The sequence below is a fragment of the Thunnus albacares genome, chromosome 21 (assembly GCF_914725855.1).
Source record: "Thunnus albacares chromosome 21, fThuAlb1.1, whole genome shotgun sequence".
Taxonomy (NCBI): domain Eukaryota; kingdom Metazoa; phylum Chordata; class Actinopteri; order Scombriformes; family Scombridae; genus Thunnus; species Thunnus albacares.
Window position 1 is genome coordinate 4019274 of NC_058126.1, and position 24938 is coordinate 4044211.

General features: G+C 39.1%; 2 protein-coding genes across 3 annotated transcripts; one reads left to right on the top strand and one right to left on the bottom strand.

Annotated features, from left to right (window-relative positions):
* Window positions 1-3394: 3394 nt before the first annotated feature.
* Window positions 3395-9055, bottom strand: LOC122972114 (diamine acetyltransferase 1-like). Its single transcript, XM_044338888.1, has 6 exons — window positions 8784-9055; window positions 7174-7225; window positions 7012-7092; window positions 5358-5459; window positions 5225-5265; window positions 3395-3880 (listed from the first exon to the last, which is right to left on the bottom strand). Exons 1-6 carry the CDS (start codon window positions 8844-8846, stop codon window positions 3704-3706), a joined length of 516 nt encoding a protein of 171 aa, XP_044194823.1. The 5' UTR covers window positions 8847-9055; the 3' UTR covers window positions 3395-3703.
* A 2074-nt stretch (window positions 9056-11129) lies between these two features.
* LOC122972111 (acyl-coenzyme A thioesterase 9, mitochondrial-like) lies at window positions 11130-23502 on the top strand. 2 transcript variants are annotated; one of them, XM_044338885.1, is made up of 16 exons: window positions 11130-11300; window positions 12132-12226; window positions 13380-13406; window positions 14128-14173; window positions 15411-15581; window positions 15678-15715; window positions 15807-15890; window positions 17949-18052; window positions 18363-18436; window positions 18539-18606; window positions 18864-18975; window positions 19608-19698; window positions 19998-20083; window positions 20672-20759; window positions 21608-21758; window positions 22825-23502. In XM_044338885.1, exons 1-16 carry the CDS (start codon window positions 11287-11289, stop codon window positions 22878-22880), a joined length of 1305 nt encoding a protein of 434 aa, XP_044194820.1. In that variant the 5' UTR covers window positions 11130-11286; the 3' UTR covers window positions 22881-23502. The 2 variants fall into 2 exon arrangements, with proteins under 2 accessions (XP_044194820.1, XP_044194821.1); XM_044338886.1 differs by lacking the exon at window positions 13380-13406.
* The last annotated feature ends 1436 nt before the right edge of the window (window positions 23503-24938 follow it).

The following is a 24938-nucleotide window of genomic DNA, read 5'->3' on the forward strand; positions in this document are numbered from 1 at the left end:
CCTGTGGAAGATCTGGTCAATGTTTAACCAGACATAAAGTTTAATAATTCAACATAAACAAGTCAAATCAAAGGTCAGGGCAATTTTGGAGCCTAAATTATCATCATAAATCTATGTGGCGGCCCCAGGGCTTCTGCCAGGACTTGCGTGTGCTGCTGGTTCCTGTTTTGTTGGAGCTGGAGGTCATTGGAGGGAATCTGAGGCAGCAGGTCACCGTCTCCAGGTTGCATAAAACCTGCCTCATCCTGGTAGTCTGCCAGCTCCGTTTATGTTGGAGTTCTTTTGATTTTCTGTGTAGTTTATTTGGTGTTATCTTAGTTAACCAGTCTCATTTGTTTAAAAACAATATTTTAAATGAACTTTTGTTAAATTAAATTCCTTTCTTTTAGTTAATCCCTCGTGTGTTTCCCTTCTCTGCTGTGGTCTCAGAGCTGTAACATCTATCATGAACAGTGAAAGAAAGACAGTCTGAGTATAATCAGGGACATTCCCTTGTTCTCGTTCGACTGCTGCTTTCGTCCTTGTAAATCATTTTTTCCCTTCCTGTCAGAGGAATAAATGACTATTGGAACTGCTCGGTGTGGTTCTTCTCTTTCCAGTACGTTTCCAAATATTCATGTTTCCAAGGACGGAGGTGTTTTTCCCTTTTCACTGCGGTGGATTTATCCATGTTTGACTCAGATGAACTCCCGTTCAGGCCCAGACTCTCTTTCTGGAGTGATCATGTGTCGTGATAAGAGCTTCAAAACACACCTCAGTTCCACCGTGTATAAAGTTACACTGAGGTCAGGCTGTTAAAATGACACAAGTTGAGTTTATTGTGTGGCTCGGTCCAAAAAGACTTTGCACAGACTGAACTAAAATACTTGTAGACGAGGAAAAACACAGAAAAACTCCTGGACCTATAGAGTAGAGATGCACTTGGCTCTCTTGCTTCAACGTACTGTAAAACCTCGCAGGGGAAAGTTTGTTCTGTCTAGTCTACAGAGTTAAAGCAGGAAATACAAAAATATCACAGAAGGCCTCAGACAGACTGTACTGCTGCTGAGTGTCAAAGTTCATTCTTAATGTTGGAGACAAGAGCAGACAAAACACCTCAAAGTCCGTTTATTAGCTGTTCTGGCGCTTTCGAGCCTATTATATAATCATTATATCATTATATCATTATATCATTATATCAAAAGCTCCAGAACAGCTATTAAATGGACCTTTGGCTGAGATAATGTTCTCAAGAACGACAAACTTTGAAACTCAACTCTTAAATCACCGTGGATGAGGAGTCATTAAGTAGTAAATGAAGATTTAAACATCAGAAATCCATGACTTTTGGGGAAAACTCCCATCTGCTGAGGAAGATCATGTGATACAATCAAAAACTGCAGAACTAGCTACTAAATGGACCTTTGGTTGAGATTATTTTGTCAAGAATAAACTTTGAAACTCAATTTTTAAGTCATCACAACTCACCTAGAATTGGAAACATCTGCAAATCCATGACTTTTGGGGAAAACTCCCATCTGCTGAGGAAGATCATGTGATACAATCAAAAGCTCCAGAACAGCTACTAAATGGACCTGTGGTTGAGATTATTTTCTCCAGAACAAACTTTGAATCTCAGTGTTTGCAAAGTGGATGCAAACTCCTTAAAGTGCTTAGAAAATGGAAGTTTAAACAGCTACAAATTCATAGCAATTGGAAAAACTCCATCTGCTGAGGAAGATCACGATACAACCAAAAGCTCCAGAACAGCTACTAAATGGACCTTTGTCTTAGATTATTTTGTCAACAATGAACTTTGAAACTCAACGTTTAAGCCAACATGGATGTAAAACTCAATGAAGTGCTCAGAAAGTGAAAATTTAAACATCTACAAATCCACAATCTCCTGCTGAGGAAGATCATGTGATACAATCAAAAAGCTCCAGAGCAGCTACTAAATGGTGTACTGCTGTCATACTGCTGCTCTTATTTATACCAGCCAGTCTATCACAGGGCTTAACTGAACGACTTATATGATTTAATTTATATCCTCATAATTAGTCTCTTTACTAAACTTCTGAAACATGTGATGTATTTTTCACTGATAAATAATAATCAACATACCTTATCAATCATTACAGGTGATTGATCCTTAATGAAGCTTTCAGAGAGCAGAGAGAGTGCGTTCTTTAGGTTTTACACTATTTGTTTATGGAGAAAAACATTAACAATCACACTATATTACAGTCTGATGTTGCATAAAACAGGATCTCAGTGAAAGTTACTGAATGTGAAGAAGAACAGCAACATTTTTTAATTATGCTTTTTTTTTTGTACTTTTGAATGAATACAAGCCAAATATGACCTGGAACACACTCTATGTACAAATATGCTGTATCAAAAATAAAAAATATATGTATACAGATATCACAATTTTTGCAAAAGGATGTTTTTACTGCTCTCAAACATAAAAATGGTTTTAAAGTTTTTATGTTTTGACCACTTCAGATCCTCCTTTAACTGACGAAGACCCCAAAACATGAAGTTGGATTCAATTATTTTTTCTTTAGTATTTTTATTAAGAAATATGATGCATGAGAAGAAAAAATAATGTCAATTTAACAATGAGAATCACAGTTAAAACATTATAATAATAATAGTAGAATCAAATTATTGTGAATCTTAATGGATCAAAAGAAAACAAGTCAACCAGGGAGATTTAAGAGATGAAGAACGTTAAAAAAAGACTTTAACTAGAATTTACCAGAATGACCTCTGACTGAATATTTGATCTTCTCGGAGCCGCTGCGGGCAGCGTCAGTAGACTTCAAATGAAGAAGACGATGGCGTCTTGCCAGTAAGGAAGTGAAAGTTCGAGCTAATTGCTTGGAAGACTAGCAGATGGAAACCCAAATACGGTAACATGAGGAGAGATATCTCTAGTTATCTCAAGTATTTTTGACATCAAAGTAGTTCTGATAAAAGCAAATTATTAACAGACAAGAATAGAACATGTTGGCAGGACGAAGATATTAATCACAGCTGTCAGTGATATTATGACTAACTTGTGAAAATTGAGCTTCGGAAAAATGAAACTCTGAGCTGCACGACTGAGACGAGGATAAGTTTAGCCTGTGTGAATTCTGTTCAGAGCAACGTCCCACCAGTTACCCTCCAGATCCAGATCCAGATCCAGATCCAGATCCAGATCCAGATCCAGATATCCTCCAGATCCAGATCCAGATATCCTCCAGATCCAGATCCAGTTATCCTCCAGATCCAGATCCAGTTATCCTCCAGATCCAGATCCAGCCCCAGTTATCCTCCAGATCCAGATCCAGATCCAGCCTTGACTTTGGTGGATCACATATTTAACTTGTGTGTGTGTGCAGAAGCATGACACCACGACAGCATGTGTGATCAGTTAATGTTTTATTGCAAACTTAAGTGATTTTAACTCTTCTTGACATCAAACGCACCAATAACGATGATGAATAATCAAACGTTACAATAAGCGACTCAGTCACATGTCAAAAACTGACAAAAGCGTGAAAGCAAAGAGAAGAAAAAGCTGGCTAATGTTAACTACACACAGAAATACTTCATCGCCCTTTTTAAGAAGCTGAACTGTGAATCAACCCTCGTCTGATTGGAGAGACGATCTGAGGAGTCAGACTCTCGTGTTTTCCTCCTCTTCCTCCGTCTCTCCGCGCCGGGCCTCCCGTCATTCCTCGGACGGGGTGGCCATCTTGACGAGGCTGCTCTTGTCGAACCTGAAGAGCCTCCAGCCCTCCTCCTGAGAGAGGTCCTCGGCGCCGCGCCGCTTGTAGAACTGGACGGACGGCTCGTTGTTCTCGGCGACGACGAACATCATGCCGGTGCAGCGCGTCTTCATCGCCAGCTGGAAGAAAGACGAGGGGAGCGAGTTAAAGGGCTGTTCCAGCAATTCATCACTGCACGTCCACGAAGCTGTGAGACTGATGAGAAACTGTGCAGAAGAACTCCTGAACTCTAAAACCTGGTTATAGAACTAATCAATGAATGTGATCTGGACCCTGATAATGGATGGATGCATTAACTGCTGCAGTAACAGTGTTTGCTGCAGGTCTGATGCTGCCAAATGAAAATCCATTAAAAAAAGGATCAAACAGCTTCCAAACCACAGTCTCACCAGTCTCACCAGTAGTTTATAGATACTGAACGTCTCCAACCAGCCGACACATTCAGTCCAAAACAAACCTGACAGTTAATGTTCCTGTTAACAGCAGGAAAAGAGACGATTCAAGAGTTTTGTGAATGAAATCTAAGAGTTTTTAAAACCTTCTAAGTTCTTATTTTAAAAAACTTTAAAAGACTTTAAAAAAACAAACAAACCCTGATTCATTGTCTTCTTTCATTGTGAAAGGGATGTAGGCAATATATTGATATTATATCGATATCGTCTTAGATTTTCGTAATATGTCTTTTCCAGGTTTTAAAGGCTGTTACAGTAAAATGATGCATCAGCTGTTCTATTATTTGTATTTACTCACTCAGTCATTATTTCTACATTACTGATGATTATCAAAAAAAATCACTGTAAATTTCTTGTGAAAGCACCAACAGTCATCACTACAACACTGTCGCAATATCAATATTGAGATATTTAGTCATAAATGTTGTGATATTTGATTTTTTTGCATCCCGCCCTCAGTAGAGCAGATGATTGACAGCTGGACTGAGTCAGTTCTCTGGATCAGCTGCTGAACCACAACAAATAACATAAATAAAAATACTTTTTGCATGTGAGAGAAACACACATACACTGTATATTTACATCTATAGATCCATATATAAAAAAACCCATTTTCTTTTTAAGTTTTGAAACTAACAAAAACAAACATGAAAAGGTCTCGGGGGAGATTAAGACGTTGACCTTATAATCATCTGTGGTGGTGTGGCTGAGACTCAGTCAGTCTGTCTCTACTTTACTTTATTTCCTTTTATAGAAGCAAAAATACCTTAAAGAGTTCCTCAATTTCAGCACAAAGACAAAGACTGTATATTTAAGCATGTTTATATTTTACTACCACTTCATTCCTCTTTTAGTTGTTGACTTTCTCTTCATTCTTTTTCCGAAACCACTAACTAATAAACATTAATATAAAGATTATGTTCACATGTTCCTCACATGTAGCCCTTTATCCTTTGTAGCTAGTTTTATCTTGTTAAGTTTGTATACATGGCGTCCAGTAAACATACTCACATCACTGAGATGCCGCAGGATCTCTGAGCCGATGCCCAGCCCTGGACGGAGACAGGAGAGAGAGGAAGTCCAGGTGAGTAAAGGAGCAGGTGTGATTTAGACCAGAGTACCAGAGAGATGTTTTCTTTCTTACCTCTGCACTCGTCCATCACGTAGAACTCCTCCAGGTACAGCTGCTTGCCGACCCAGGGGTCATACGTGAAGTAGTACATGGCAAATCCCACCACCTTCGGAGCTGAAGTCAGACACCACGATGTTAGACTGTGATCAAACTTAATAAATCCATATATATATATAAACTGTATAGAGCAGGAATCATTAGTTATATACTTTAAATAATTGTTTCAGTTGTTTTTCAAGCAAAAATACCAAAAATTCTTCAATTCCAGCTTCTTAAATGTGAGAATTTGTTTCTCTTTGATGTAACAGTCAATTAAATATCTTCAGATTCTGGACGACTGGTTGAACATAACGAGCAAATCAAAGGTTCGAAGAAATGATAAATGACCAAATGATTAATGTATTAACAGAGAAGATAATTGTCAGATTATATGATGATCAAAATACTCGTTAGCTGCAGATTAACCAAGAAAATGACCTATTATTTGATGTATTATATGATGTACTACAGCTGCCTCAGTCGGGGTTCTCACAGCTGCTACTGGACTCATTATTTCTGCATTTATAAAGTATTTTTTCTCAAATCTTTGTAATAATGTATAATAGATATAAATGACCTATGCTGTTGTAATCTAATGCAACAGCTCTGCCATAAATTCTACTTTTATGAAGCTTATACACGACATTAACATACATGAGGAGGGCAAAATATTAGGAACACCAGTCAATATAATGCACTCCAGTACACCACCGCCCACTACGACCTCACACTTCACAACGTTCGGTCCTGTTTCACTCGGAAATACGTCACCATACGGAAGTCTACTCTGGAGACGCCGTTTCATCTGATACAGCTGACAGCGATCAGAAACCACTAAAATAAGCCTACAAACAGGAACTACAGTTCAAACCACAGAGATTCAGTTAGAAGCTTAAAAAAAGTACTGAGAGCTGAACACACAGCGTTCTCTGTGGTCTCTGGTACAGATTGAGTCTGCAACATGCAGCTTGTTTGAGGTGGAGGAGGGCCGTCGGCCGACCCGGGCTAACGGAAAATCCCCATAAGTGTGCACACGCTCCTACTTTTATCCTATTTCCGATGTTTGACATATTTAAAAAGGACAATGTGGTCATAGGAATAAGAAAAATATGCAACATTACAAGTCTGGACACAAAACTTCTGTGTCACATGTAAAACTTTATTGAGTTTCCTGTAAGTGAACAAACAATTATCCAATTTTCTTGAAATAGAAGCAATTTGAAGCCACTTGTGATGTAAGACACGACGTACACATTCCATCTGTGTCTCAGTTCATGTTTACAAAAAACTGAGCAGACACCTGCAGCCGAGCAGCTGCAGCCGAGCGTCGGACCCTCGGACAAACATGTCGCTGCAGGCGTTCAGTTATGACAACGCCTATATTTATTTCACAAAAGGAGGAAGTGTACGTTATAAAGCCCCAGCAGATGGTAAAACAACTCTGTCACGAACTCAAACTTAGAAATGTAACGCTGGGAAATGAGATAAGTTCTGGCTGAACTTGTTGCACTTTGACAAAGGTGAAAATAGAAACATGAAGTGACCTTTTTGAACCTTTTTAACGTGTTTGTGTCATTCGATGTTAAAAAGCTTCCTGGTGAAACACAGAGAGAGAGACGTTTCATACCGTCACTGCTGGTCTCTCCTTGGATTTCTGCGATGATGCAATGGTAGAACGGGGTGTCACCGAATCCATCCTCAAGGAGTTCTGCCAGGAAAGAACACGTTTAAGCACGAGATCAAACGTATTGATCGTCTGTGTGTTTACAGGCAGATGGAGGAAACTCACCTTTTTCAGTCAGTGTCACCTGGTGCTCCATCTCCTCATATTTTGCAAGTTCCTGTGACGAGAAAAACAACAACTTTGTTTACTACTGAAACAACAAGTCAATTCATTGATTAGTCGATCAACACTGCACTTTTTGGAGCAGATGCAGATATTGATATTCAAAGAATTATGACCAAAACATATACTGAGCCAGACATTTTACAGTTTGACGTCATAAAAACATGGAAACACTTTGTTTTAAATTCATTTCTACACAACATTATCAGTTATTGTCATATATTATAAAGCATATAAATACACTGATAAACCACTAAAATGTTCTTATATCTGCATACATACTACTTGAGTCCTTTTTTTTCATAGACTAAGGAATTCATCATGTAAAAATGCCCCAAATTCATTGTCTTCAGTTTCTCAAATATGTTGTTTTATATCATTATAATTGAATATTAGGGCTGCAACTAACGATTATTTTCTCGATCAATCGATTAGTTAAGTCCATAAAATGTCTGAAAATGGTGAAAAATGTCGATCAAGTGACGTCCTCAGATGTCTCGTTTTGTCCCGACAAAATATTCATGTATGACAGAGAAAAACATTAAATCATCACGTTTAGGAAGTTGAAAACAGCAAACTTTTGGCATTGTTACTTCAAAAAAAGTGAACATTGTTCGATTATCTAATTAGTTGCTGATTAACTTTCTGTCGGTTGACTCAGTTCTACTTTTATGTCTGTAGATGGAACAATTAGACAAAACAAAAAGTGACTAAAACGATTAATTATTAATTATGCACATTTGACAAGCTGGAGATACTTTTTAAATTTTCTTTATTAATCGTCAATTAAATGTATTACAGTTACAAACGGTGTCGTCAGTCAAATGTGACGTAATCAGGTGTCCAATGGCTAAACACCCAAATATATTCAAATATATTATCAAGTATGACAAAGCATTAAGTCATCACATTTGGGAAGTTGAAAACAGCAAACTTTTGGCATTTATACTTTAAAAAAAGTGACTAAAACGATTAATTATTATAATATTGGCAACCAATTGATTAATCGTTGCAGCTCTATGTTATCTTTGGACTGTTTTTTGACCAAACAAGGGATTATAAAATGTCACCTTGGGGGTTTTAGTAAACTGGGGACTTTTTTTCTGACATTTGTTATGATAAATGTGTTCTGATCTCTGGTTACACAGCAGTAATGACATTAAACGAGGTCAGCATGACGCTGGTGTTTATAAGAACATAAGTATGTTCGACGTCACGCAGCCTATCGGAGCGGATGTGAGTCGCCTGACCGTAAACAAAGGCCGCCGACACTGATCTCACACTCGGACATCCTCCGGACATTTTCCACCTGCCAGTTTATCACCATGAAACGATGTAATTCACTATTTAGGCGTCGTCTAACATTATTTCCTCAATATTCTCGGAAGTAGTGTTACAATAGAGCTGAAGTTCATGGAAAGGTCAACGGTTACTAACTGTTTCCTTATCAGTTAGCCCGTTAAACTCGATGCCAGCCGTTGTTTTTAATTAAACCTGGTGTGTTAGTGGAGTTTTTGATCACATATCGGTATCGGTGCTGGCCCCAGGCCTACCTTCACCAGTCGTAATATATCAGACACGTCCTTGGGTTCAGCTTTTCGTAATTTATACTCCATTTTCTTCTTTTACTCTTCTTTCCTTTCGTTCGTAGTCCTCTGTATGTGAAGTGAAAGATTAGATGTTTCTTCATTCGCTTCTGAGTGGCTTTTCCCCCGCTGACAGCCTCTGGTCCAGACGCGTTTGTCGAGACAAGAACATCCAGTAATTATCGCCCTCGGCTGGGTCGCTGCCGCTCAACTGTCCCGTTCTTTGTTGACACCGGGGATTTATAACGGGCTCGCGCTGCAACGCGGTTGGTCAGTCAGCAGAGAGCTCAGATTTCTGACCAATCAGCGGCACCCTCCGGCTGTTTTATATCCAATCAAGAGCAGAGGGGGTGCTCACAGGACCAGTCTGTTTTCATTCTACTCAAATAAGTTTAAAAAGTAGTTAAAAGTGTAATTACGGAGTACAGAGACCTTTAAAAGTAAAAGTGGCGACTCCAAAGTATAAAAATCAGTGGTGGAAAGTAACTACTCTACTACTTTACTCAAGGTACTTGTGCTTTACTTGATTATTTCCACTTGATGCTACTTTATACTTCCACTCCACTACATTTCAGAGGGAAATATTGTACTTTCTACTCCACTACATTTATTTGACAGCTTTAGTTACTTTTCAGATGAAGATTTGAAACAATGGATAATATAAAAAGCTTTGTTAGAGTTGTTAACAGCTCCACCAAATAGTGATTTTTCCCTCTAAACTTCTCACATGGTTCCATTTCAATAAATTCAATTCAGTGCCAGCGTCAAATGAATTTTTATAGCACCACCTCATACAAAAGCGTTTTTGTGCTTTACATGAAAAAAACAGAAAACATGTGCAAATAAACAGAAACATCCATGCATACATACACATAAAAACACATATACATATACAAACAAACATACTGTTCAAATATGGTATGTTCATTTAAGAAAATACTTGAGTGAAAAGGAAGGTCTTCAACTTGGTTTTGAAGTTCAGCAGGCAAACTGTTCCATTGTTTAGCTGCATAAATACTGAATGTCATCTCACCAGGCACACGGAGGAGATTTCCACCGTGTGACTGGAGAGATCTGCTGGGGTTATAAACTGACAGCATGTCTGAGATGTACTGTGGAGTCAGACCAGCAAGTGCTTTATAAACCAACAGGACGATTTTGAATTGTATTCTGGAAACAGCAGGTAGCAAGTGAAGGTTTCAGAGGACTGGAGTTATATGATCTGATCTTTTTGTCCTGGTTAGAACTCGAGCGGCTGAGTTCTGGACAAGTTATAAACTATGAATTGTTTTGTTTTGAAGACCCATAAACAGAGAGTTGCAATAATCCGGCCTTCTTATTACAAATGCATGCATGAGTTCCTCTGAGTCAGGTTGTGAAAGATAAGCCTCTGATTCTTGAAATGTTTCTGAGTTGTAAAAAGGCAACCTTGGTGATGCTGTCGATATGATCCTTGAAGCTGAGTTTACCATCCATGGTTACTCCTAGGTTTTTCATCTGGTCACTTGTTTTTAGTGATCTGGACTCCAGGTATTTGTAGAGAAGTTGTTTCTGGTCTTCAGCACCTACATCCAAAATCTCAGTTTTCTCCCTGTTCAGCTGAAGGAAGTTTGCTGCCATCTAGTGGTGGATTTCTTCCAAGCAGCTGACTGGGGAGTTTATTAGTTTTGTATTTTTCATTAGTTTTTATTTTTATTTTGTTTTTAATTTTTGTTTTCAATTTAGTTTAGTTTAAGTTATTTTCCAGAGTGTTTAGTTTAGTTTAGTTTAGTTTTTATTGTTTAAAGATGTTTAGTTTTAGTTTAGTTTTTATTAGTTTCAGTATTTTAGTTTTTTGTTTTTTTAACCATAATATGGGGGGTTTTGTCAGGGGCAAGGTTTACGAGGTTCAGAATAGGTATTACAATACAAACACAACACTTTGTAGACATCCCAGTCTTAATAAACATATGCACCAATGGCTCCTAAATTAATGACTAATTTGTATAATCTGTATAATCGATTTCGCTGTTTATATGTGATCTTTAATGTCAATACAGATGTTGGGGGGGCATGGATGTATAATAAGAGCCCTTATTTTACATCTATGACCGACCGGGAGGAGATTTTTTTTCCCAGGATGGCGAAGTCATGACCCACCCTTCTCTGCCTCTGATTGGCTCACCCTGATATTCTCACTCTAAATCTAACCAACCCAACAAACGAAGGCAACGAGTTCTAGCCAATCAGAGACAGAGTAGGGCGGGCCATGACGTCGCCATCCTAGGGGAAAAAAATTGGTGACCGGAAGCTGCTCATTTCGTCATTACGCAGTGGACGGAGCGAAACATCAACACGGAAACCGTCCTGTAGTCCCGACTGCCACCGCTCTGCTCTGGGGAGGAAACCTGAGATTTTACTCCTCTCTTACCCCGCTCACCTGCCTTGTCCGGACTCCTGAACCTTTACGTCTGTTCCCCCAAACACTACAATGCTGTCACCGAGGTTAGTGTGGTTAAAATGAACGACAAAAAAAATCCCGGGACGTTTAGTGACGCGACGCTAACCGTTAGCATCTTTACAGCTGATTAACGCCAGAAACACTGAGCTGCTCCCTCAGATCTTATAATATACGTATAGCAGTTTTAGTTTAATGGCTTTATGATACATAAATGAAGAAATCAGCTCCATGTGGAGATAGTGAACCAAGCCCAGACAGGGTGGGGACTCATTGTATACAGAAAGGGTGTGTCAAGTTCATACCAGAGGTTTAAGAAGTATTCAGATACTTTACCTTAGTAAAAGTCCTGCATGAAAAATCCTACTACAGTAAAAGTACATAAGTATTATGAGCTTGATGTGGTTAAATTATTGCAGTAAAAGTACATAAGTATTATGTACTCATAATTAATGTTGTTCCACCAGTAGTAGTATCTCTGGTGTCTTATAAACCCATGTGGCCTTTGCATGACACCAGAAACAACTACTGCTAAAACCACCAGAGGAATCCAAGTGTGGATTAAATGTATTTTATTATGTTTCCTACTTGTGTGTTTATAATTTAATAAGTTGAAGCAGATGTTTTCTTAACAAAGCTGCTACTCAGAACTGAAGTATCACATAACACAACCTAAGTTTGACTTCATACAGTCTGCAGCGAGCGTCTGCTCAGCTGTTCACTAAAAGAGGATTTAAAACAGATCAGATAACTTAAGATGGTTATAATTAGAAGATGAGGATGCATGCGGATGTAACTGGACTCCTCTGGCTTTAAAGTCATCTCAGGGTTTGTTTGTTTTTTTTGTTTTTGACGTGTCCTCATGTGCGCTGCTGCAGGTTCCTGCTGCTGCGGTCGGCCGCGTCCTTGGCGACCAGGTCGTTCTGCACCGGCGGCGTGTTGCAGCAGGGCAGAGCGCTGGACACGGAGGAGGGTAAGACTTGAAGGACTCATGATGCTGCGTTGACTTACTGTGTGATTGTTCATAAACCTTCGCATGAGTTTTTTTTTTTTTGGTCACAAACACAACTGGTTTCGCACTGAATTTCAGTTTTTGCATCCTGGTTGAACACATATGAATCACTTTTTTTTGACATTTTAAATAGATGATTAATATAAAGTGGAACTGATTCAGTCTGATTATCTGGTTAATTTCACTATTAAGTAAGAACGTGTTTGTCCCAAATAAAACTAGTGAAAATGAGCAGCTTTATAGATTATAGTCATTTTATAGCTACATCTGTTAGAGCGCTGTGGCTTTAGACAAACATTTGATGCCGTTTACTGTAATAATATGACAAATACATGTTTGTTTTTTGAGGTAACAGCTTGATGAAGGCTGTGAAAGCACCCTGCATACTTTGATAGATAGATTATTGCTGCATAAGCTCGCCACGTTCTCAGGCATCCGGTCTGACAGCTCACACTGTTTAATGCAGCTGACACATGTTTCATATTTTGGAGACTTTCAGGTAGAAATGCACCAATCAGATACACCAGATTGGTATCTGTGCCAACACTGACATTATAAAGCAGATCAGGTATCGGCCAGACGTGACCGATCTACAGTAAATCAAGAGTCTTTGTCCATTTAGTGTTTTTGCTGTTAGTTACGTTCATTTAGTTTTAGTGCCTCAGCCTCTCTGGACTTACATAAAAACATTTTCAGATTAATTCCACACAGGACAGATATACAGATTTTAAATTCTGGTAGAGAGACGCTCCTGTATCATTAGATATTCTGCATTTACGTATCTGAATCTGCTGTTATTGTGTTAGTTGTTATTAGTTCATTGGTTTGGTTTAACCAGGTTTATATTATCTGTACCTGTCACTACTTTCAGATGATGTGACAATATAAATGCTGAAGTGTCCAAATGTTATAGAATAACTAACTCATCACCACTGACAAGACTGTAACTCAGACTTTGAGGTACCTGGACATGACCGAGTGCATGTAATTATAACATGGTGTCAAATGAAATGTTTGCCTGAATCAAACCGTAATTTGCTGGTTTCATCTCCTGATCTGTCAATCTGCACCTTTTTTTTTTTTTTTTTTTTTAATCATTTTTGTTTCTCCACAGGAAATCCACTTTTACACGTTTCAAACGGTGTGTGTTGGTAAACCGAGACAAATCCTAACTATCTAAACTACTCCCAGTAATTCTCTCCTAATTTGCTCTAATTGCACATTAATTCCGTCTTGCATGATCTCCGGCTGAATGATCGTACGTTGGTCCCTTTCACCTGCCTCACACCTCGTTTCACGTACAGCAGCTTTAACTGTGCACCCGGGCGGCTCGGCTGGACGTCACTTTCTCCTCCCGCTCAACAGTAGAGCTAAACGCACCCTGCAGTGTTCGTTGGTGGCGTCTTGTTAACCTTTTTCTTCCTCTTCCCTCTGTGGTGCTGAGCTCCATCCAGTGTTTTTCTATTGGCTGGTTTCCACGTGATAACTGTCTCCATTCGACTGCTGCTTCTCTCTGTGCTGGTTTATATTGTCTCTCTGAGCTGCAGCCTTCAGGCAAAAAGCAAAGCACAGTATTAAGGGCATGTAACAATTAACATGTGATGACTTTAAAATCTGTGAGATTGAGAGAGAAGTTCTGTGCTTTTGGGTAACATAACAGCAGATACTCTGCATCCAAAAGATTTCTAGTAACTGTACTGTGAAATTCAAACATATCTGGTGGATCTAAAATGACTGAGTGCTACAGTCGAATGTTATAACTGCGGCTCTGACAGAGACAGTATGAAACATGCATCCTTAAATCTCTGGTGCTTTCACCAAACACACACATGATCTGATTTCTTCTTCTGTGTTTTTTTCAGTGCGAAACAGGCTGAGAGAAATCGTGGGAGCTTCCACTAACTGGAGGTACTGAACCGTCTGCGTCAAGGCACCATATAATAACTAGGGCTGGATGTTTGAAATGTTTCTATACTAGAACTAATATGATGCATTTATATAATAGTCAGTTTTATTTTAATTTGCCTCAAAGGATTTTACAATCTGTACATCAATACAATATCCTTTATCTTTAGACTCTCAGTTCAAATAAGGAAAAAAATCCCTTAAAAAACCTTTTTAACAAGGAAAAAATGGAAGAAACTTTAGGAAGAGCAACAGAGGAGCGATCATTCTCCCAGGACGGACAGACAGGAAATAGATGTTATATGTACAGAAGAGATCAATAAAGCAGAATTATAGAAATGCAGCAAAGACAAACAGGATGACGCAGCTATAGATATGTTTATAACATGTATGAAGAATCTGATCAGGAGGATGTAGAGAAGCTTCCAGGTGCTGCTGAATTACACTTTTTCCATTAAACATAAGAAACCAAAGTTCTGAAACACAAAAAAACTTGGAAGAAACTCAAAATAAAACAATCAAATTTTTTAAATTCATGTCATGAAAGATTTTTTAAAAGTTTCACGGTCGTGTACTTTACTCTCACTCGCTCTGTTTCCTGTTTCTTGTTACTTTTCCTTTTTTTTAATATGTAGTTTATTCATTCATTTGTCATACTGTTGAAATACTGAATACACACCTGTGAGAAAAATAAAAAGAAAGAAAGATTTAAATCAAGAACCATCTGATCATAGCGTTAAGTACCAAGATTCAAAAAACCAAAAAACATTGAGGTTCAATATAAAAACCCACAGATAAAATCCTTCAGATTCACAGACTCTGTGAGACTTTTGTGAGTTTTGTATAGAGCTGTAAGTTGATAGAAAATCACCAACTATTTTAATAATAGGTTTTTTTTGTCATTTTTTTAAATAAAAAAATACCAAAATTCTCCAGTTCCAGCCTCTCTAATGAATATAATATACTACAAATGAATATTTCCTGGTTTCTTTAGTCGTCTGTGACAGTAAACTGAATATTTTTGGGTTGTGAACTGTTGGTCGAGACAAAACAAGACATTTAAAGACGTCACCATTGGCTTTGGGAAACAGTGATCGACGTTTTTCACTATTTTCTGAAGATCAACACTTAAAAACAGAGAAAGGAAATAATGACAACAGAGAAGAAACGGTAATAAACAAGAACAGAATAAAAGTGTAACAGGGAGTGTATTATATATTTTCTATAATCTCGTCCGCAGCGACCACCAGCAGGCTTTGGCGGAACGCGTGTCGCTGTCGTCCATGTTGGCCAAGTCTCAAAACGACCTTCCAGCCAAGAGGATGAAGGACAGCTACATCGAGGTCCACCTGCCTCTGGGCTCCGAGCCGCAGCTCCGAGAGAAATACCTGACCTTCCACAACACCGTCAGGTACACACGCTTACCAAACAGTCAGCGCATTAAAGGGAAAGTGTTTGGGTCTAAGTTTAAGCTCCGTTTCCACACACGTTCTCTCTCTTTTTACAGGTTTGGTAGAATCCTGGAGGACTTGGACAGTTTAGCAGGTATCACAATTTACTTCATGATTTTAATTATTAGCAATCAAACCTCTAGTCAAGCACTGATCAATCTTCATCCTTCTCTCTTTGTCTTCAGTCCTCATCTCTTACTCTCATACGTATAATCCGGCACTGAAGAGGTCTCCTCTGTCTATTGTCACCGCCCTGGTGGACAAGATCGGTAAGAGTCTTTCATATCGTTGGTGCGATCACACCTGCGGCTCTTTCTACTGAACCTCAATGAATAAGTTTATGTTATATGTGTTTTGGGGTAGTCTCCTATAGATGGTTTAAAGTGGACATAACATGCTTTTTGTGATTATTTGTCATTTTTATACTGTTATGATGTCAGATATTTATGTTAAACGTGGTCAATGTTCCAAAACTTCAGGTGAACATACCTACATATAAAAATGCTCCCTGTAAGACAAAACCCAGGGCAAAGTTACCTCTACTTCCCCATCGAACTGACATCAGATTGTTCACACATTCCCACAAACGGTCGTCCGATCCGTAGCCTTTGTTGCTGAGGTTGTTCACGTCGTCAACTCACATATTTCAGATGTGATTCAGCTCCAACATGTACGGATGGGTTTGAGAAGTTGACATTTGGAGTAAAGAAGGAGAAAGAGAAGTGAAATCCTGCTACTATAGTTTGTTTACGTAGCCTCCGGAGCCGGAGGAAGCTTCCTGAAGCTGACCAATCAGAACAGAGTGGGCTCATCAGGAGGCGGGGCCTTAAAGAGACAGGAGCTAAAACGGCCTGTTTCAGACAGAGGCTGAACTGAGGGGCTGCATAAAGGACCAGTAGAAGATAAATAAGGAGTTTTTAACTGGAAATCATGCAAATATATTCCAGTAGAGCCCCAGAATATAAATATAGAGCTGGAAATGTGCAAAATACGTGTCCTTTAACCAACATCACAGCTAGATTCCAATGCCAGGCGAGTTTACCTTTCATTAGAGAGGCAACAGTTACAAAATATTTCTACATAAGAGATAAAAGAGAAGATATTAAAAAAAACAAGACAATATAAAAAAAAGCATAAAAATAGGATTTTAAAGAGTAAAATAAAACAGAAGACAGAAAGAAGCTAAATAGAATAAAACAGATCAAACAGCTACAGTGCAAAATAAAAACAAGACGAGGTTAAAACCTCGTATACGTCTGGACCATTTATGGTTAATGTGTGAAACTGTGGCCAGTGTGTTACAGGGATAGTCAGTAGTAGTGTCTGTAATGTGAACTCCTGGATATTTAATGTTCATCTGCAATTTTCTGTAGTAGTGAAGTAGCAGAAAATTACTTTCCATTCATATCTTGGGATGTTTGATTTGAAAGAGAACTTATTTTAATTCTGATTATAACTATTCTAATGATCTATTAACTCCTCCTGCTCTTTCATCTGTTTCGCTCTGCGGATGTCTCTTGTTTTTCACTCTATTGAGTGTTTTGTCAGTGATGGTTATTCTGCTTTAACTCTGCGCTCTCCTTCAGGCCTCTATGCGCCTTTTTTCTGCCTCTTTCCTGCTCGATGATCATGGAGGCTGTGGTGGAAATTATAAATGAAAGTTTTGACTGCATTTTGGTTGCAAATTCAGGAGGCTTATCTCCGCCCGGTTACTGCAGTTACAGTCAAATCAAGCGCTCCCCCAGAGCAGCCGCAAGGCACTAAACTGATATAACAGCTACATGAGTCTCATGTTTTACCTGCAAGACTCGTGTTTTAACGCTGTTGTTCATCGTCTGTGATGTGAAAACATCAGAGAAATAAAAAGTTTGCATCCTGGTATCAGTTCAGTTATAAAATCCAGCTGGACGGTAGAGGAGGAGACGCAGAGACGCTGGTACACATCTGCATTCAACACTGGAGCTGAGAGCGTCAGAGAGGAGGAAACACACTCTCTCTGTGTTGCTGCTGATTCATTTCAAAATAGCAACAGCCAATGAGGAAACTCCAAGACTTGGCCGGTCAACCAATGGTGTAACTTCATCACTCACTCACTCTGTGGCTGGTCCAGCCAAAAATATTCCCAAATTTGATTTAATAAAATTCTGTCAAGCAGAAAAGTCTTAAGCCTTGAAAAGAAAGCAGTGTTTTTCAGATCACATCGTTCTCACACTGTCCAAATAAACCTCCAGAAACATGCAGGTGTGTCTGTTAGCGGTCAGGTTTTGATCTTCAGATGTCATAATCTGTCTGCTGAAGAGTCTCACGTGTTGTTTTGTGTCGGTCAGACATGAGGCAGCACACCATCTATCCTGACTGCGACATCAAGTTCACGGGTCAGGTGACGTGGGTGGGGAAGACCTCTATCGAAGCCAAGATGCACATGTCACAGGTGAGATAACTAGTAGTGAGAAGCTCCACAGGTTACTTATCAACAACAGCCTGCTTTGTCTTTTCTTCTGCACGCGGCTTCATAAAGCAAAGAAACCCACCTTCACAAATCAAAACATCACCACAATCAATATCCAAGCATCAAGTTTTTCACACCAAGATTGTTTGATTGACAGTTGATCACTTTTAAATGTCATGTAGAAACAAAGATGGAAACTACACATCTAGCAGAACATGAACTTCTCTCTGGGATGAAATGTTCACTGATGATCAGAATAATCTCATCATGTGTTTTGTTTTTTTTCTTTCAGTATCATAATGGAGTTTATGCTCCGGTTCTGGATGCTACGTTCGTCATGGTGGCCCGAGACCCAGAGAACAAGAGGTACGACACTCAGAGCAGCTTCGAACGGACAGAAAACACACAGAACAGGAATCATACAGCGTCAAACTCTTGATACTTAACCTTCTGTTTTCTTTTTTCCAGGGCAGCGTTTGTGAATCCGCTGAAGCCAGAAGGGCCGGAGGAGGAAAAACTTTTCCAGGAAGGAGAAGGTGAGAGATGATGACGTAAACTTTAACAGTATAGAGCGATAACGTCTGTAATGACCGTGGATTGCAACATCTGACTGAGGACGTGTATTACATGTTATTCTCTACTGTCCACTGTCTAATAATAAAGACAGAAAAAAGATAATGTTAGGATCTTATCCCCAAGTGAAATAATCTTGTACAAAACAGGGGCACATATTTACAAAAAGGGGACAAAATGACCTTTTTGTGACTCTTTCGTGTGTTTGTTTATTTTCTAGCTAATAAATCTCGCCGTGTGGAGCTGAGCACCGCGTCACTGCTGAAGGTTGCTCCCACAGACGAGGAGAGGAAGATCGTTCACAGTCTCTTCCTCAACACGCTGGACACAAAGTACGACTGAGATACTAAGAACCTGCACTAGAACAAGAGTTTTATAAGATTTATCCACCACATCATCCACACTGAGTCTAAACCGTCTAGGTTTTTATAAATTAAAGTCTCTGGATGGATAGGTCTCATAGAGACACCAAAAATGAACCTTTACATCCATTTCTCCTCCACAAGAGGGTTTTTTTCAGTAACATATTATTAGAAGATTTCAGTCCCCAGATTTAGACGCTTTGGGGGGGCGTCCTTGTCATAATAATTATGATCAAATTTTATTTATACAGCATTTTAAAGGCACTCAAAGACGCTTTAAATAGATGAACAGTTTGATTTTTGTAGCATTTCCTGTTTATCTCTTCTGTCAAATGTCACATAAACTCTAAATGTTAAATTTCAGTTGCTTTCTTTGGAGCTACGAATGTTCAGATTTGTGAGTTTGGCTTTAAAACCTCAAACTGTTGCTGTAAATAACTTTTTTTACTCCAAACCAGTGTTAAAGCTTTTTTTTTTATTATTATACTCAATCTAGGGACGATTATTTGTATACAAGTTCAAATATAATCATTTATTTATTTTAGGTTAAATTGTAGTTTTTATATTTATTCATGTGTTCATGTGTCCTCTCGCTCCTTCAGGACAGTCAGTTTCCGCAGCAGAGTTTTGCCTCCGAACTCAGTGTGGATGGAAGATGCCAAAGTGAAAGGACTGGAGATCTGCCACCCGCAGGTGAGAGGACGGAGCAGCTGGAGGGACAAAATACAGACAGAGAGGATGTTTAACGCTCAATATTTCAGCACTGATGTCTAGTTTAAGATAGTTATTGATACATTATGCTACTGTTCCTCTTAAACTACATTTAAAATGGATTTTTCGACCAGAATAGGACCAGTGATCGTGGTGGCCAGTGTTCCTAATACTTACTCCACTTTTTCAGCAAATGATTTAGGTTATGACGCTAGTTCATACACTTTATTTACAAAAAAAATGAGGAGGGCTTTGTCTCACTGTGTGTGTTTGTGTTCCAGCAAAGAAATATCTTCAACAGGATATTTGGAGGTTTTCTGATGAGGAAAGCCTACGAGTTGGGCTGGGCCAACGCCTGCTCCTACGGGTGAGAGCTTTTAAAGTGACCATGATCACTATTTTATATAATAATCTATGATCTGTCAGTGTGTGATGTGTTTGGCTCGTAGTGATGAACCTACAGAGAATTATCAGAGACTCTGCAGCTCCTCTCGGCTTTACGGAGCTTTATAGTGAGTTTCAGCACATTGTTTATCTGTCCGGCTGCAACTTTACTGTTCTGGTTCACTCTCAGCGTCTCATAGCGACGTTTTCACTACCTGCTCAGCACCAAACAGACACAGTTAGCTGTAGACTAGCTGGTGAACATAGTGGAGCATTTAGCAGCTAAAGAGCCAGATATTTCCCTCAGGAGTTGGTAGAGAGTAAAAACAGAACTAAAAGAGAGTGAATATTGGACTTACATTCACCAGATGGACAGAAACACGACTCCACATGAATGATAATGTTGCTCCGTAACTGCTGGATGTGGAAATAAACAACTGTTTGCTAACAAGTTCAACATATCAACTTAAAAGCTGATGATATGTCAGAGTTGGAGAAAGAAAAAAACACAACAAAGTGTTTATTTGCTGTAAGATATTAAACTAATCGTCCGTCTCCTGTTGTTCTGCAGAGGATGTCGACCGAGTCTGGTGGCTGTTGATGATATCCTCTTCCAGAAACCCGTGGACATCGGATCCTTGCTGATGCTTTCATCACAGGTCAGACAGTGTTTGTGTGTTTGTGAGTGTTAAGATCTGATCAGTATCCTCAAGGAAAACCTCAGTGGACAGTGTTCAGCTTTATATTTGCATCTTTTAGTTCCTGTTTGAGTTCATTTGCAGATAAGAGAGCTAATATGTTCTGATCTGATCAGTACTTCTGGTACTTCCACTTTCTACAGCGTCACATAAATCAGCTTTGACTGTGAAGCAACTGCAGGAAGACTTTAGATTTGCCACCAAGAGCAAAATGATTCTCATTGACAGATTTTAACATTTATCTCAGTTGGAAACATTTCAAGGAAACAAAAATGAGTTTATTACAGTTGAAATTATTTAAAAAAAAACAAATCAGAAAACACTGATAGGTTGTTGTTAACCTTGGAGGTCCCGTCTCAAATGACCCGGCTGCTCTGTCTGAGGGGGAGACGCTTGAACGCTTCTTGCTGATGAAACAGGAAGCAGTCACATTAAACTTAGACAACATTAGACGTTTTGTTGTCAGGTGTGCCGCAGTGTTTCAGTCTCTGTCTTGCAGCCCTCTAAATGTTAAATGTTAAAATAAAAAACAGTGAAAGATAGAGAAAAGGAAGAAAATATTTTAAATAATTTGCATGTTAGATTTAACAATAAATACTTGATGTGGCTCTGAGCTGGTAGTTTGAAACGTCTACTGATCCAAACCTGCTGTTATTACCATCACACACATTTATTGTCACTTCATATTTTCAACCAAACAGGATATTTATAATTTTAGGTAAAATAATAAATTAAAAAGCAACAAACGTTATGACATCAGGGTGTGTATGATGTGTATTATAGTAACGTTGTGCCGGTGTGTGTTTCAGGTGTGTTACACACAGGGGAAGTACATCCAGGTCAGAGTTCACAGCGAGGTGTTCGACCCTCTGACCAGCCAGCACAACACCACCAACGTCTTCCACTTCACCTTCACTTCAGACCGCGACGTCCCCAACATCATCCCAAAGACATACGGAGGTGAGCACACACACACACACACACACACACACACACACACACACACACACACACACACACACACACATGATCTGACTCCAAGAAACGCCTAAAAACTCCTCCTCTTCTTCTTCTCCTGCTTCTTCTTCTTCTGCTGCTTCTGCTTCTTCTGCTTCTTCTGCTTCTTCTTCTTCTGCTTCTTCTTCTTCTGCTGCTTCTTCTGCTTCTTCTGCTGCTTCTGCTGCTTCTGCTTCTTCTGCTGCTTCTGCTTCTTCTGCTTCTTCTGCTTCTTCTGCTGCTTCTGCTTCTTCTGCTGCTTCTGCTTCTTCTGCTTCTTCTGCTGCTTCTTCTTCTTCTGCTGCTTCTTCTTCTTCTTCTGCTGCTTCTTCTTCTGCTGCTGCTTCTGCTTCTTCTGCTGCTTCTTCTGCTTCTTCTGCTGCTTCTTCTTCTGCTTCTTCTGCTTCTTCTGCTGCTTCTTCTGCTGCTTCTTCTTCTTCTTCTGCTGCTTCTTCTTCTGCTGCTGCTTCTGCTTCTTCTGCTGCTTCTTCTGCTTCTTCTGCTGCTTCTTCTGCTGCTTCTTCTTCTTCTGCTGCTTCTTCTTCTTCTTCTGTTGCTTCTTCTTCTGCTGCTTCTGCTTCTTCTGCTGCTTCTGCTTGTGCTTCTTCTTCTTCTTCTTCTTCTTCTTCTGCTTCTTCTGCTTCTTCTTCTTCTGTCAACACATCAACACTTGAGCCCCTTTAAGGAGTTTCATTATTGTTGCACTACTTTCTTGTCGTTTGTGGTGTTTTTAGGAACTCGTCTACTTCCATTTGGTTCTTACTTTAATAATTATTCTTTTTAAAACAAAACCCAGATGACACACTTGTTCTTTTTGAGTCACTGTCCTCTAACGGTTGGTTGTCTTGCCTTGCTTGGAAGTTGCTTTGGATAAAAACATCTGCCAAATAATGAAAATGAAAAATGTAAATAATCATAAAGCAACACGAACAGCCGGACAACAGGACAGTCTTATGTTTCTATAAACAGAACCGTATGACATCAGAATAATGTGATGACATCATGCTGCTGTTTTGTGTTTATCTGACAGAGTCGATGTTGTACCTGGACGGGAAAAGACACTTTAACCAAACGGTGGAGAACTGAGAGCAACGCGTGTACTGCCTGCCAAAACATGTCGGTGTCAACCAATCTGACCAATCAGGTCTTTGTGCGCGCGCGGGTGTGTGTGTGTGTGTGTGTGTGCGTGTCAGAGGCTGGTTGATTAAAAATGAATGCAGTTAATAAAGTCTACAACCTTTTTTATATCACTCTGTCAACTTTACACAACCGCATGGTGGTTATGTTTGTCTCTGTTACTGTATTTGTTCTGGTGGTTTACATTTCGGTGTGTTTGGACCACTTTAGCACAACTCAAAGACAGCTATATTTTATTTACTCTCTTTTTTTTAATTGTTGTAACCAGAGTTACAGCTGTGAACTGTGTATCAGCGTTTACAGCTTCTCAAGGAGAACTAAGCAGACGTTCAGTTTCTCTGCTTTGTAGTAACCTCATCTGTATGCACGGCTTTACAGTATCTTACATTTTTATATTCCACTGTCGCTTATACGCACAACACTTATGTTATTTTACTTTTTTATGTTGGATATGAGGCTTTATTCTGAATGTTTCAGGCTGCTGTGTGAGGGAGGAGGGTGTCGTGTCATTTTTCTGGCCTTAAGTTGTGTATTTACTCAAATGCAATAAATAAAATATTATTTATCTTGACTTTACAGTTGTCTATGTGTAAGTTTATTCATCATGGTTAGTCTGAAAAAATGATTTTTCAATGATTTTAACAAAAATAACCCCACACTCCCAGTTTGTAATGCAATATATATATTGCATTACAAACTGGGAGTGTGGGGAGTATAGGATCCACTATTTTTGGAGCTTAAAGGAACTTAAAGGTGCAGTGTGTAGAATTTAGTCGCATCTAGCAGAACAGACTTGACAGAAATGGAATATAATATTCATAAGTATGTTTTAATTAGTGTATAATCACCTGAAAATAAGAACTGTTGTGTTTTTGTTACCTTAGACTGAGTCGTTTGTATCTACATAGGGAGCGGATCCTCTTCCACGGAGCCTGCTGTGTTTCTACAGTAGCCCAGAACAGACAAACCAAACACCGGCTCTAGGAAGGGCCTTTTGTGTTTTTCTCCTACACACTTGGATGGTCAGTTGGTCGCAACCTGCAACCTTACCGCTAGATGCAACCTTCTGTAGAATGATGCTCTCTTTTTAAAATTGCCAAATAACAAGTGACTGAAGGGACCCTGTTGTGTGTTTTTAATGGCTTCATGTTGAACAAGCTTTCGTTCTCTCCTTCCTGCTTCCACTCCCTCTTAAATTCTTTCTCTCTCACACACACACACACACACACAACAATCCCTATTTATTTCTTGCTTTTCTCCTTCCTCTCCTCACTCCTCCTCCTCCTCGCCTGAACCCTAGGGAGCCCAAACAGTGTCCGAGGTAAGACGCTCGTTGCTCTGCTGATGTTTGTCTGTAGGCCCGGTCCTACGCTTGCCTCCCTCTGCAGCGATGTGCCCCAGGGAACACACTTGGATGGGGGGGGAGATATTCAGTTGGTCGCAACCTGCAACCTTACTGCTAGATGCAACCTTCTGTAGAATGATGCTCTCTTTTTAAAATTGCCACTAAACAAAATTTTGATATTATATCTCTATCTATCTATCTATCTATCTATCTATCTATCTATCTATCTATCTATCTATCTATCTATATAATTTACCACAGCCAAAGGTGCTGGAAAAGCTTGAAAATGCTTGAAAACTGCTTGAATTTGATCTAAGAAAAGATGTAGGAACCCTGTGTATTTTCAGGTTTTATTCTCTTTATTTTCTTGTTTTATCAGAATCTTATCTTAATGTTTTATTTTTTAATATATTTTAATATTTTCCCTTCTTATTGTGTGTTTTCTTGTGTGTACAGCACCTCGAGTTACAACTACTAAGTGCTATACAAATGAACTTAAATGTAACTACCAACATGTCTGTCTGAACTTATACAATATAACAATATATAAATAGATTATTTTAAAAAAACGTTTCCTTTCTTAAATTGGCCTAAAAAGAGAAGATGCTTCTCTCTCCAGCTATAAAAGCAAACAGGAACTAATATTTCGTGTAGCCAGTGTC

Excerpts from the sequence above, each read along its gene's own strand:
- LOC122972114 (XM_044338888.1), bottom strand. The coding sequence starts at position 8,846 with ATGGAGTATAAATTACGAAAAGCTGAACCCAAGGACGTGTCTGATATA. Across the intron at positions 7,093-7,173 it reads GGTGACACTGACTGAAAAAG|AACTCCTTGAGGATGGATTC; the intron begins GTGAGTTTCCTC and ends CTTTCCTGGCAG. Across the intron at positions 3,881-5,224 it reads TCCTGCGGCATCTCAGTGAT|CTGGCGATGAAGACGCGCTG; the intron begins GTGAGTATGTTT and ends TCTTTCTTCCAG.
- LOC122972111 (XM_044338885.1), top strand. Across the intron at positions 15,582-15,677 it reads ACCTTCCACAACACCGTCAG|GTTTGGTAGAATCCTGGAGG; the intron begins GTACACACGCTT and ends CTCTTTTTACAG. Across the intron at positions 19,699-19,997 it reads TGGAGATCTGCCACCCGCAG|CAAAGAAATATCTTCAACAG; the intron begins GTGAGAGGACGG and ends TTTGTGTTCCAG.